At 34.5% G+C, this 14,310-nt stretch overlaps 1 protein-coding gene across 1 annotated transcript in view; it reads right to left on the bottom strand.

Moving 5' to 3' along the window:
- The window catches only part of LOC150096717 (kinesin-like protein KIF21A), a 753,433-nt gene that overhangs the window by 315,624 nt on the left and 423,499 nt on the right, over nt 1-14,310 (bottom strand). The window contains exon 20 of the mRNA XM_090408696.1: nt 5,142-5,210. Within this exon, the coding sequence (XP_090264822.1) occupies nt 5,142-5,210 (69 nt within the window). The remainder of the gene's footprint in view (nt 1-5,141; nt 5,211-14,310) is intronic.

Below are 14,310 nucleotides of genomic sequence, written 5' to 3'. Positions count from 1 at the left end.
CCGCAAGAGGGCACCATTAGGACTTTAGGAACAAAATTAGTTCTTATTTTCTTCCTCATTTGCTTTGTTAGTTCCTTAGTGCACATACCATATCTTTATGTTCCCGAAGATGGCAATGTGACATTGCCGAAATATAGAAGTGATTCATTAAAGTTATCTTTAATTAATTTACTTTATATGCGTTGTCAATTCCGTAAATTAATTACCAGTTATGTCTAACCAACGTATAAGTCTTACTACTAGAATCAAATACACAAACGTCATTCAGGAAAAAATGAAATAGTTTGAAAACAAGAACCAAACCTTATATATTCAGTTGCAGACTCTGAAGAAAACACTTCATATTTCATATTTCTAATTTCTTAAATATATACTGAAAATTGCTATATATACAATAAATTTTTATTAACAGAGACCTCCAGGTTGTTAGGAGCTCATCAATAGAGGGGCCATACTATTCGCGCCAGCTATCATACCTGATCTCAAATTTATTCATGCTACTTGCACACATAACATCCAAAGGCAATCCATTCCAATCACACACACTACTCTATGAGAGAAAAATCTTGTCTTCACCCCCCCCCTTCTTAGTAGCATTCATTCTCAGCTTCCAAGTATGCCTTCTTGTCCTTTCCCCCGTATAATGTAAGTCTGATCAATTGAAATCCTGCATGACCCATTCAAAAGTTTGTAATTCTCAATCATACCCCTCTCCTTGGACTAATGTGCACAGGTCTAATGACCTGTGCACAATAGTCCAAGTGAGGTCTTATCAATGCCTTGGAAAGAGCCAAAATGTTAAGCAGGCCACAATGTCCCACACAGTCAAAGGCTTTGATTGTGTGGGGAATAGCACAAGTTTTGGAGAAACTTGTGGAAGGTGATAGAACAGAGCCTTAAGGCACTCCAGCATTGACAGTGAAGCTCAAACAGAGGAAGCCATCTCCCCAATTACAAAGGATGGTAGTAGGGACACCAAAGAATAGCAATTTGTTAAGCAGGCCACGATGCCTCACAGAGTCAAAGCCTTAGACTGAGTGAGGCATCGCACAAGTTTTGGAGAAACTTGTGTGATGTAACATGTAAAGATAAGAATACAGTTCATTTCAGCATTACAATTATCTTTTGAGTTGTATTTGCAGTCTTTGCTACATGGCCCGTGAACTTCAACTTGCAAACATTCCAAGATCCCTAGATTGATCACTTTCTTCTACCATAATCCCACCAATATAAGATGATATTGGATATCATCTTATCATATGAAGGTGGCCTGAAAAAAATTCTTGGCCTAACAATGAAAAAAACGAATTTATAATTTCAAAATTATTTTTATTTTTCAATATAATCTCCCTTAAGACTAATACATTTATTCCAGCGAAGCTCCATTCCATTATCATGTCCCTGTACTGGTTCTCAGTAAGAACTCCAAAATACCCCTCTACAGCTGCAATCACCTCTTGATTCGAAGAAAAACGCTGACCAGCGAGGAAGAGTTTTAGTTTTGGAAAGAGATAGAAGTCAGAGGGAGACAAATCTGGGGAATAGGGTGGATGTTCAACAATTCATAGTGCAGATCCCTTAATTTTCTCATTGCCAAAACACCTTTGTGGGCAGGTGCATTGTCCTGATGAAAGATGATTTTTTTCTTCTGCAAACCACGATCTTTTCTGACGAATTTTTTCATCTAGTCTGGTTAAAAGATCTGAATAATATTCCCCAGTTACTGTTTTACCCTTTTCAAGATAATTAATAAACAAGATGCCTTTAGCATCCCCAAATACCGAAGCGATGACCTTTAATGCTGATGGAACTGACTTTGTCTTCTTTGGTGCTGAACAACCGGCTTCTGTCCACTGTTTTGACTGCTGTTTGGATTTTGGCATGTAATGGTGAATCCAAGTATCATCCATAGTAATAAATCGATCACAAAATCAGTTTTATTCACGTGGATCATATTGTGCACTTGATCTGCTGTGAGCAAGAGCAGCACCCATCTTGTGCAAAGCTTTTTCATTTGCAATTCTTCATGCAAAATATATCCTACACGCTCTTTTGAAATGCCTATAGTCTCAGCAATTTCATGCACTTTGACTGGCCGGTCATCTGATACCATATTGTGCACTTGATCAATGATTTCTGGTGTTGCTACACTTTTTGAACATCCTTCACGTGGATCATCTTCAATGCTGGTATGGCCATGTTTAAACTCGGCAGCCCATTTCTTAATTGTCGAAAACAACGGAGAAGAGTGCCCATAAACTTTTATGAACTTCGAATGAATTTCTTTTGCCGTTAAAACTTCTTTTACAAAAAATTTTATAACTGCACAATACTCAATTTTATTCATTTCAAGGGATAAAGAGAACACTTACTTCAGACAGCTGTTTAAAACAAGCTACTTGATAGAATGACTTGCAATTTCACATAGATGCTTATGACAGATATTATACTTACTATACTATATATATATCTGTAGTATAGTGTGTGTGTATATATACAGGGTGTTCGGGATAAATTTGACATATATATAATTAATTATATTTTTCCGTAAGTTACATGTATTAACACACACTTCTCTTCATTTAAAAGTTTGGACCCTTCTTCATTCATATACAAGATGTCAGAAAGGATGGATAGCTGGAACCCACCTGAATCATGGAAGAGAATAACTTGTATCATGATGATTCGTGCCCGCCATCAAAATAAGGATATTACGACTGCTGCCCAATGCTCCCTGAATACAGTAAAAACAATCAGGCATGAACTAGAGACTTGCAATGGTGACTACGAGGATGTAGCAAGAAGAAAGATCCCTAGCAGACGATCTGATTGCGTTCGTACAGCAGAATTCCTCGCAAATCTGCAGGAACAGGTGTTGAAGAACCCTGGCATTGGAATTCGGGCTTTGTTCGTGGAGTTGCTAACTGTAGTCAAGCCCTGGATAACAAGGGTAGCCAATGGTAGGCTGTATGTATGGCAGCAGGATTCGGCCCCTTGCCACACCTCTGGGAAAAGTCAAAAATGGTTGTCTGAAAATTTCTACGACTTCACCAGTCCAAATGTTTGGTCTCCAAACTCCCCAGACCTTAACCCCATGGATTATTTTGTATGGGGCGCAGTTGAAAAAGACACCAATCGCACTTCCAGTAATACAAAAGCCCAGTTAATGGATAAAATTAAAACAGTTTTTGCGGCCCTTCCCAGGGAGACTGTAGCATCAGCTTGTTCGAGGTTCCGAAGCAGAATTGAAGCTGTGATCGATGCTAATGGTGGTTATTTTGAGTAAATCTTGTTGATAGTATTGTAATTAACTCTGCCTGTAATGTTTTTTTGTCAATTCATTAAATTTAATAGATACAAAGAAGATTTTCTTTTTCCTTACGAAACTGTCAAATTTATCCCGAACACCCTGTGTATATATATATATATATATATATATATACATACTTATGACAGATATTATAAAACACTACCTACTTAGAGGATAAAAAAAAAAAAATCTTGCCGATAGTGTTGCCATCTAGGCTAAGGCCGAGAACTTTTCAGACCACCCTAATAACTGACATCATCCTTATGCCCACAATATTACTTCCACATCATCTTTTTCTTACAAATCTCTTAATTAATTAGATTACACGTCCATTTTACTTCTACTATATTTATTCTTTGAACTCTAGGGACACATTCTGATATTGCATTAATAAATATTTTTTAAACACTTCCCAGCCATTGTCAATAACCTGTCACAACCTCCTCAGGTGTTCATAATTTCCTTCTTTGTACCTTAGCATGTAACCTTTTCTGAATGGAACATTCATAAACTTAATAACTTCTCAAGTGAGTGCAGCATGATCACTGTCCCCAATCATAGGCAAAATAGTTACATCTTTTACTGTAATATCCTGTGATACTATACTTAGAACTAACACTCTTTGAGCACAAGCAGTGGTAGATTAAGGATAGTTGGGGCCCCTAGGCAAATTATATTTGGGGCCCCCCAAAAAATAATAATAATATAGTTACGTCTTTTACTGAAATCTCCTGTGACACTATACTTAGAACTAACACTCTTTGAACACAAGCAGTGGCAGATTAAGGATAGTTGGGGCTCCCTAGGCAAATTATATTTGAATTTTGCTAGTTAGTCATTAGTACCTACCAAAATTACTAACTCTTTTGCTTTTCTGTTCTGTTTTTCAATTGTTTGCGTTATACTTTTAAGTTTTCTCTTCACGAAAACGTGACATTAGAACCCACTTATCAATGGCATGCTTTATGATAGAGTTGCTATACCAAATAATGTACTTACCAGATTTTTGTTATTATTTACTAACTTACCTGATTCCGAGTTTTCCATTTTGTTGCTGAACTTTTTTTATTCTCCCTATGTTCTTCTAAATGTTGCTCAACTTTCTGTAATTCCCTCATCGTCTGTCTAATAATTTGCCTCAACCTAGCGATTTCAAAGGTTGAATTATTCAATATCCTCTTCAACGTCACTTTAGTGGAGTTTATTATTATATTACCTTCTTGTTCACTACTTTGCTGTTCTTGCTAGTGCTCCCTTTCTTCTGCATTTTGGTACTATTTTACAGCTGTATTTAATATTACAATATCAGAATGAAAATATGTTATAAATACTACATACTCTAAAAACACAAAAATGTACTCTAATATACTATAAAACACTATAATTTTCTGAGTAAAAAACACAATAAAACAGATAAAAATCACTAATTTTACATGAGCACTAAACTGCACTGAGTACCGACAATATAACCTTGAACCCAACTCAAACTCTTTTCTTTTATAAAAAAGCTAGTAGAAATTTGTGTTACTGACAAAGAATAATCAGTTTTTTTTCAGATTATTAGACAATCCAAAATATAGTCAATTCTCATTACAACAAACACCACTGCAGCAAACTCAATCTAACTTAAAAAAATAAATAAATTTAAAAAATAAATAAAAAAAAATGTAGGCCTAAGTTCCACAGTATACATAGAAAATGGGAATGTTCTAAAACAAATTCACTACATCAAACCAACTTTTTGGTACCTACATATATGCTATAATAAAAGTTCTCTCCTCAATTTTGGATCCGATTTTTTTTTTTAAATCTAAACTAAAATAATACTTACATGAAGCCATCTTTCCATATCCTTTTCAACAGCATAAATGCTTTGTTTGTTTAATACAAGTTTATTTATCTGAAATAAATATATTATTAAATTATTATCAGATAAGGCATAAAACAGAACACACACACAGTGTGTGTGTGTGTGTGTGTTGACATAGGAAAAACTGAAGTGTCATGAACTATTGAACAAATGACATTAACGAAAGCACATTAACAAAAAACCAAAAAAGAGTATCCTTTTTGCCTTTTGATGTTATATTTCATCTACATTTCACATGATTTCAAACAGAATCAAGAACCATAAGTAAATTTAGTTTAATGCTTTATCCCAGTGAGAGCAAACAAAGTTTGCGCCTGAAAATATCTTCAGGACTGAATATAGTGTTGTACTATCTTACCTGGGTAAGTAGTACAACACCAGACAACTCTGGGCAAAGGTGGAGCAAGCTACCAAAACTCCTATCCCAGTATCTCCCATAATGCAAAACACATCTCCTTGTGGATATGTATACTGTTATGCATTAAGGGATTGGCCACTACCCAGACTAGTTTCGACCTTTACTAAGGTCACTTCAATGGGAGCCAGGCCCAGAGTTGGAGATACCAAGCAAAAGCAGTAGCAAGGTCATCTTTACCTATAGGAGTTGCCAAAAGGTTTGCCACCTTCTGGATTTAGAGAAAGATGTTGAAAGTTTATTTTTCACTAGGTTAGACTATAATAAATTTAGTTTAATCCTTTATCCACAAGGAGATGTGTTTTGCATTATGGGAGATACTGGGATAGGAGTGGTGGTATCTTGCTCCACCTTTGCTCAGAGTTGCCTGGTGTTGTAGTACTTACCCAGGTAAGATAGTACAACACTATATTCAGTCCTGAAGATATTTTCAGGCGCAAAATTTGTTTGATCTCACTGGGATAAAGGATTAAACTAAATTTATTATAGTCTAACCAAGTGAAAAATAAACTTTCAACATCTTTCTCTAAATCCAGAGTAATTTAATAAAAAAAGGTGGCAAACCTTTTGGCAACTCCTATAGGTAAAGATGACCTTGCTACTGCTTCTGCCTGGTATCTCCAACTCTGGGCCTGGCTCCCACTGAAGAGATCTCAATAAAGATCGAAACTAGTCTGGGTAGTGGTCAATCCCTTAATGCATAAGGGTATACATATCCACAAGGAGATGTTTTGCATTATGGGAGATACTGGGATAGGAGTGTTGGTAGCTTTCTCCACCTTTGCTCTGAGTTGCCTCGTGTTGTACTATTTACCCAGGTAAGATAGTACAACACTATATTCAGTCCCGAAGATATTTTCAGGCGCAAACTTTGTTTGCTCTCACTAGGATAAAGGATTAAACTAAATTTATTATAGTCTAACCTAGTGAAAAATAAACTTTCAACATCTTTCTCTAAATCCAGAGTAATTTAATAAAAAAAGGTGGCAAACCTTTTGGCAATTCCTATAGGTAAAGATGACCTTGCTACTGCTTCTACTTTGTATCTCTAACTCTGGGCCTGGCTCCCACTGAAGAGACCTCAATAAAAGTCTAAACTAGTCTGGGTAGTGGCCAATACCTTAATGCAATAGGATTAAAGGTATTAGCAATAGGAAAAGCTACCAACACTCCTGGGATAGGAGTGTTGGTAGCTTGCTCCACCTTTGCTCTGAGTTGCCTGGTGTTGTACTACTTACCCAGGTAAGATAGTACAACACTATATTCAGTCCTGAAGATATTTTCAGGTACAAACTTTGTTTGCTCTCACTGGGATAAAGGATTAAACTAAATTTATTATAGTCTAACCTAGTGAAAAATAAACTTTCAAGATCACTAAGTGATGATTACTCTTCCCAGAGAATCGCTGACATGGTATCCATCATCTCTCAGCATTCGATTAAATCTATAATATAGATTACAAGCATTATAATACAAGCAGAACTTACTCAGCATCCATTCATTCAACTACTTTTCAGACCACCCACATATGTTCTACAGATTTATTAAACACATTTACTGTGCATACTTGTTTTTTACCATATTTTTTATAGATGCTACATGATTGTCTCTTCACCACAGATTTCAGAGATAAAGTAATTTGAATGAAAGGAAAAGCCTAATTTTTTTCATTTTTTTAATGTGATGATATTTGTAACATATGTTTATGCCAAGAAAGAGATAGGAAGTAAAGTAATCTCAAGAAGAAAAATCGATTCCTGTCCAGAGATCTGGATGTTGCAAAAAAAAAATAAATAAATAAAATTACCAAATCATTCCTCCTCCTCTCATTCGATCTATTCTCTGGAAAAGTTTTACTTCGGTTATCTTAAAAAAAGCACAAGTTGCTTGGCTGTCATATTTTCTCATCTCTTTTCAAAGCCAAAAAAGGTAAAAAACAAGTATGCACAGTAAACATGTTTAATAAATGGCCATAACTTTTGTCCAACCTAGCTTCCATAGCCCTCCTACCATTCCAAATACATAATATTCAATAACTTATTTGATTATTTGCTCAAAGGAGATCAGAAGAATCTTGTCCACACTGGAGAGCAAATTCTCCTCGTCTTGACAGCATTTCTCCAATTATTCTGAAGATTTATGCTCCATCATTTACTTCTGTTTTATGTTGCTTTTTTATAATACTATCATATCCACTATTACTTAATTTACAGAATGGCAATTAGCCACTATTCAATATCATCCTTCTGGAGAAGAGAAACAAAATTTTATTTCTTTGTAATGAAACAGAGAAAACCATTAACAACCAACTGTTACATTACCATGAATTCTCTCAGCTAATAAATGATAGCCCATATGGATTTCATCAACACTGATCAGAAGTTGATCTTTTTGCTTATGACAAATGCATGAAACAGTTTGGAGAACTTCAAGTGGTCACTCTTGATTTGAAACAAAGGCCAGTCAAGTAATTAATTAGTCTGTGTTCTGTCACTTGGTAGCTTTCTCTGGGAACTCATTACAAATGATAATGAATAGGGATTTAGATGTTGGTTGTTCCACAAGATGACAATACACTGCACTCCTCTTTCTCATTTAGCAAACACTCAACTATGTAATTTACCAAAACTTCCAGAATATCAATTTCTACAATTCTAAATCCCAGTAGTATTTTTTATTTATTTATTTATTTATTTTTTGACATCCAGATCTCTAGCCAGGAATCGATTTTTTTTTCTTGAGATTACTTTACTTCATATCTCTCTCAGCATAAACATATTACAAATATCACATTAAAAAGATGAAAAAATTAGGCTTTCCCTTTCATTCAAATTACTTCATCTCTGAAATCAGTGATGAAGAAACAACCATGTAGCATCTATAAAAAAAATGGTAAAAAACAAGTATGCACAGTAAATGTGTTTAATAAATTTCTAGGAGAACATACATGGTCTAAAAAGTTCTCAGCCTAACAATGAAAAAAAGAATTTATAATTTCAAAATTATTTTTATTTTTCAACATAATCTCCCGTAAGACTAATAAATTTATTCCAGCGATGCTCCAGAGTCATTATCCCGTCCCTGTAGTGGTTCTCAGTAAGATCTGCAAAATATCCCTCTACAGCTGCCATCACATCTTGATTCGAAGAAAAAAGCTGACCAGCGAAGATTTTTAATTTTGGGAAGAGACAGAAATAAGAGGGAGCCAAATCTGGGGAATAGGGGATGGATGTTCCAACAATTCATAGTGCAGATCCCTTAATTTTCCTACTGCCAAAACACTTTTGTGGGCAGGTGTGTTGTTCTGATGAAAGATGATTTTTTCCTTTGGCAAACTGGGTCTTCTCTCAGGAATTTTTTCATCTAGTCTGGTTAAAACATCGAAATAATATTCCCCAGTTATTGTTTTACCCTTTTGAAGATAATAAACAAAATGCCTTTAGCATCCCAAAACACCGATGCCATGACCTTGTCTTCTTCTTTGGCACTGAACAACCAGCTTCGATCCACTGCTTTGACTGCTGATTGGATACTGGTGTGTAATGGTGAATCCAAGTCTCACCCATAGTAATAAATTGATGCACAAAATCAGTTTTATTCTTGTTAAAAGGCTCCAAGCACTGTTCAGAGATTTTCATGATCTGTGCAACACCTATTCTTGCGAAAAGCTTTTTCATTTGCCATTCTTCATGCAAAATGTATCCTACACATTCTTTTGAAATGCCTATAGTCTCAGAAATTTCACTCACTTTGACTTGCCAGTCATCCAATACCATATTGTGCATTGATCAATGATTTCTGGTGGTGTTACGGTTTTTGGATGTCCTTCACATGGATCATCTTCAAGGCTGGTATGGCCACGTTTAAACTGAGCAGCCCATTTCTTAATTTTCAAAAATGAAGAAGAAGAGTGCCCATAAACTTTTATGAACTTCAAATGAATTTCTTTTGGCATTAAACCTTCTTTTACAAAGAATTTTATAACTGCAAGTACTCAATTTTATCCATTTCAAGGGATACAGACAACACTTTTGCTTCAGACATCTGTATAAAATAAACTACCTGATAGAATGACTTGCAGTTTCACATTGATACTTATGACAGATGTACCAACTTAGAAAAAAAAAATCTTGCCGATAGTGTTGCCATTTATGGTTGAGACCGAAAACTTTTCAGACTACCCATGTAACATTTACCTAAGAACTGGTCACTTTCTTGTGTGCAACCAACTTGGGAATAAGACAAAACTCAATCCTTGTGATCCTAGGACTTTCCAAACTAGATCTGACCTATCAAACATTCTCAATCAGGAATTGAGAAATCTAGTTATAAGTATTTCTAAGAAATCTGGAAAATCCACACATCGGAGACTTACACATAATCACAACAACAAATTTGAAAACCTCAAACAATGACTACCTTCTAGTTCCAGCAAACTTCCTCATAATAAGTGGTTGTTAATTTCTTTAATCATCCCTTGACAGAGGATGAAAATCTATGTCAAGGCTACAAATGTGTAATTGTTACCAACATTTCCCACATTTGAACACAATGTCTCTCATATTTCCTATGAAGGCAGAAATAGGTTACATTTTGAAGATGCTAAAATTATGGTTCAAAAGTCTAACTCTGAAAGCTCTCCACAGTTTAAATAACAAAAATCTAAGAACCACAAAAGATGATAAAAGGATACGCTGTTTTGCTAGACCCTACTGAATAGAGATGTAATATGGATATTGTCCCATGTTGTAATTGGCTGGAACCCTGCCAACAGTCAAATAAACTTAACTGCTTGTTGGATAATATAATTTCCTTAAAACCATTCACTATAGAAATAGAAACAAATGGAATTTTATCCTTTCTTGATATCGTCTTTAAAAAAAAAATAAAATAAAAAACAACTTAGAACATATCATGCAAGGCCACCTAGGATTTATGGTGATAACCATAATCTAAATTACATAAACCTGGCTGTCATCTACAATAGAAACTCTCACTTACAAAATTTCCAAGTTCTTTTCATATCTCACTCTCTTTACCGATAATTCCTACTGTTTTGATAAAAAAAAAATACATCTGATTTTATTTTGAACATTACAGAAGTGAAACTTAACTCTTGTCATTTAATGCTCAGTTTCAAATTTAGTTAAGCCTTCATGAATGCGCCTCTAAATTATACCTTATAACTTCTAGATTTTTTTTTATTTCCATCAGACATTGTAGCCCTCTCCAAGTTCATTATGAACTCAGGATATTTCAGCTGGAATGGGACACTTTAGAGACAACTTGAAGTTTTGCCTACTTTTCAACTTTTATTTAGAATGCTCTAAAAGAAAATATTTTAAGCATAAATCCCAAACTCTCTCTTTGGCTGCATTATACATACCATATTTACTCGAATAAAACTCTCACTTGTGTATGTCTCACACTGCTGATTTCACTTTATGAAAAAAATTAAAAAGTTTCGCATATAGTTTGCACATGAAAAAAGTTTAAAACTGGTAGTTTCAGATATTTTGGAATTTGGTCGAAGAGAATCAGCATTTCAATTCAAGAATTGTCAGCTTGTCTCTGTCATTGAGTCATGATCTTTTGTTAATACCACACCAATCATATGCATAGAGATGGAAGCAACCAGCAGAGGATATATGGGAATGAGAGCATGGACTTCTACTCAATCTTGGATTGTATAGGGATGGATTAAGAGACCATCATTAGAACTGTTGTGCAACAGTTGGACTTTGAGAGCTTGGGACGTGATTTCCGGAAATAATTAATTTAATTACCAAAGCACTGTTGCTAAAAGATTCAAAAATATCGCATGATGAAGGTGAGCAGCCAATCACATAAATAGCATTGATAATTAACATTTATATGCATTCATTTTATAATAGCGTGATCAATTATAAATTATAATGAATACTGATTTAATTAAACATCAATTTAGTTTTTTCCTGAAAAACTTCAGTTTCCATAAATCCCAGCATATATCTTGCACCATGATTTTTTAACTTTAATTTTCAGGGAAAAAAGTGCGAGTTATATTCAAGTAAATATGGTATATGATATTTTTGCCTTTCGGAAAAACTCGCATTAAGAATTTGATGTCTTCTTCTTCCAAAAAATAAGTAACCTGTATTTCAGAATCAAATGGAATTTTATCAGTTCTTGACATCCTCTTAAAAAGAGAAACAGATGACTTCCTATCTATTTCTATCTACTGCAAATCAAATTTACCTGGCCATTATATTCATCAAACATCAGAATCTCTCACAGAAATATGGTATCATTAAATACCTAATGCCTACTCTGTTCCTCATCTAAGTTTCTGCTACAAGAAATTTCTACCATCAAACAAATCACCTCTCTCAATGGTCACAACCTGAAAATTCACTGGAAAAAAAAAATCAGCCATTACAGGGGCACTTCTGAATGTGTTGCTTGTGTCTTAAATAAATTTCATCTTGCAACCATGTTTAAGCCTATCAATCGAATTAGTGCTTTGTCACCTTCTTCAAAAAGATGAAGTACATATAATAGATTCCCTGTAATTGAAATTTGTCCTACTTCAAATAATGGACCAATCGCCCTGTAAAAATGATTTCAGAACACCAAGCATATAGTGAACTCAAAATAAAAAACACCATAAATCTCGGCCTTGCTGAACATGGAATTAATAAACCACAATCCTCATTCCATAGGATCGTTCTGGAATGAAGCTAAATTACTACACAGAAGCAACCAGAAGTTCAAACATCATTTCAAAGAAATGCCAGGATCCTTCTTATCTCCAAACTTCAATATCAATGATTGACTGTCTATGCCACAATTTGTGAAATTTCAATTTTTTTTTTTAAATATTACGACTCTCTCTCTCTCTCTCTCACTCACACACACACACACACACACACACACACACACACACACACACACACACACACACACCTGTATCAGATCCTAATAGTACAATATTTACCTGGCACTTATGTGAGTGCACATGAAAACATACTTCCTTAGCTCACACTATTTCTTAATTTCCCATTATTTACTTTCTAACATGGATGATGGTAAAAAAAAATAATGTACATATGTGTTGTTTACTATACTTTTTTATATCTGAACAGCTATTAACTCTCTACAAATCAAAAATATCCATTCAACAATTGAATACTATTCTCACACTTGGGAGTAGTGTCCCTAAGAGCTCCTTAAAAATACTTGACTCAATACAGAAAAAAACAATTTTGGTTGATTTATGACCCATCTATTCAATTTCTGCCACTTGCATTTTTAACAAATATTTTTGACACTTTATCAGACATGGCACAGATAATTTCCCCATTTTCAATTCTGTTAAATCACATGTAGAAGATATTCAACAACTACCATAGTTCAACTCCAAACTCACAGAACAAATTTTCTTTTCTTAATTCATTTCTTCTGCTGCTGAGTTGTGGAACAATTCTCCCTCTTATATTTCCTAAAGAGTACAATCTACAAGTCTTCAAATCCAATGTTAGTAAGTTTCTTCTTTCTCATTAACTTTCTTTTTTACTTCTTTCTCTTCAATTTAAGTGTTTTTAAATAGGGTATATAGTGTAGCTTTTTATTATATAATTGTGCTTCATTTTTATCATGCTAGATAAAAGTGTTCTTCAGTAGTGTTTGTTGTTGAAATTTAGTTTATTTGTTTTTTGCTTCTTGTTTATTCCTACTGCTTTTGCTTTCTGAAAATGGCATCCATGAAGAAGCATGTCTATGTCACAGAAAGCTTCAGAACAAAGACTGAGTTTTGCCCTGAGTTTTTCCTGGTGGATGCATTGTGAGAATTGCTTCAGGTATGCACTGAAAAATGTGAAAGACTTATGGACTGTTAGAGTGAATGAAAACAAAAAAGCATTGATGTATGTAAAAAGTGCATTGATAGGTTAGAAATTTTGAAATCTGAGCCAGCATTGCCGATAGTGAACAAAAATTACATGGAAGTGATAGTCATCACAACAAAAGGAACCATAGTAAAAGAGCTTAAGCCAGAACTGATGAAAATGAAAAGTGAAATGAAGCATCTGGAAGATGAGATTAAACACATAAAGAGATTGGCTGATGTATATAAGAAGGAGGAAGTTAGTATTATAAAGAAAGAGTAAAGGATGATCACATATATCATTATATGGGGACTCATTCAGAGGTGTGATGACTAAAAGTACGCAAAACATGCTTATCTGGTGGAAAACTGAAACATACAACTGGTGCTTTATAGAGAGGGAAAGAGCGGGCATCAGAATTCTGACTACAGAGAAATTGTGTCCACAAAGCATAGAAGTTGATAATACATGTGCAGATTTTAAATCTGTGTGATGTTAAGTTGAAATTAACAGGTTAGTATATCTGATAGGATATAGGCCAGAGAATGTAGTGAATATTGATTGTGAAATGTTAAGAGACAAATTGGTTGGGCATGTAAAAAGAAGGTGATCGTGATGGGAAACTTTAATTACAGGAATATAGATTGGAAGGAGTAAATAGTGTACAGGAATGTTTTGAATTTGGTGATAACTTAACAAGATGTAGTTGTTAATGAGGTATTAACACAACTAATGGTTGGTGAAAGTGATTGTGAGGTACTTGTTTGGGAAATGGTGAAACAAAAAAAAAAGATATCGCCAAAAATGGATATATGTGGAATAATAAGGTGGATGATTATGGGAAGCTCTG

This window comes from Typopeltis vanoorti, chromosome 18 (assembly GCF_054136105.1).
Source record: "Typopeltis vanoorti isolate ZY-2024b chromosome 18, IOZ_Tvanoo_1.0, whole genome shotgun sequence".
Classification (NCBI taxonomy): Eukaryota; Metazoa; Arthropoda; class Arachnida; order Uropygi; family Thelyphonidae; genus Typopeltis; species Typopeltis vanoorti.
Note: the sequence above shows the minus strand (reverse complement) of the source record. Positions and strands in the feature narration are given on the sequence as shown.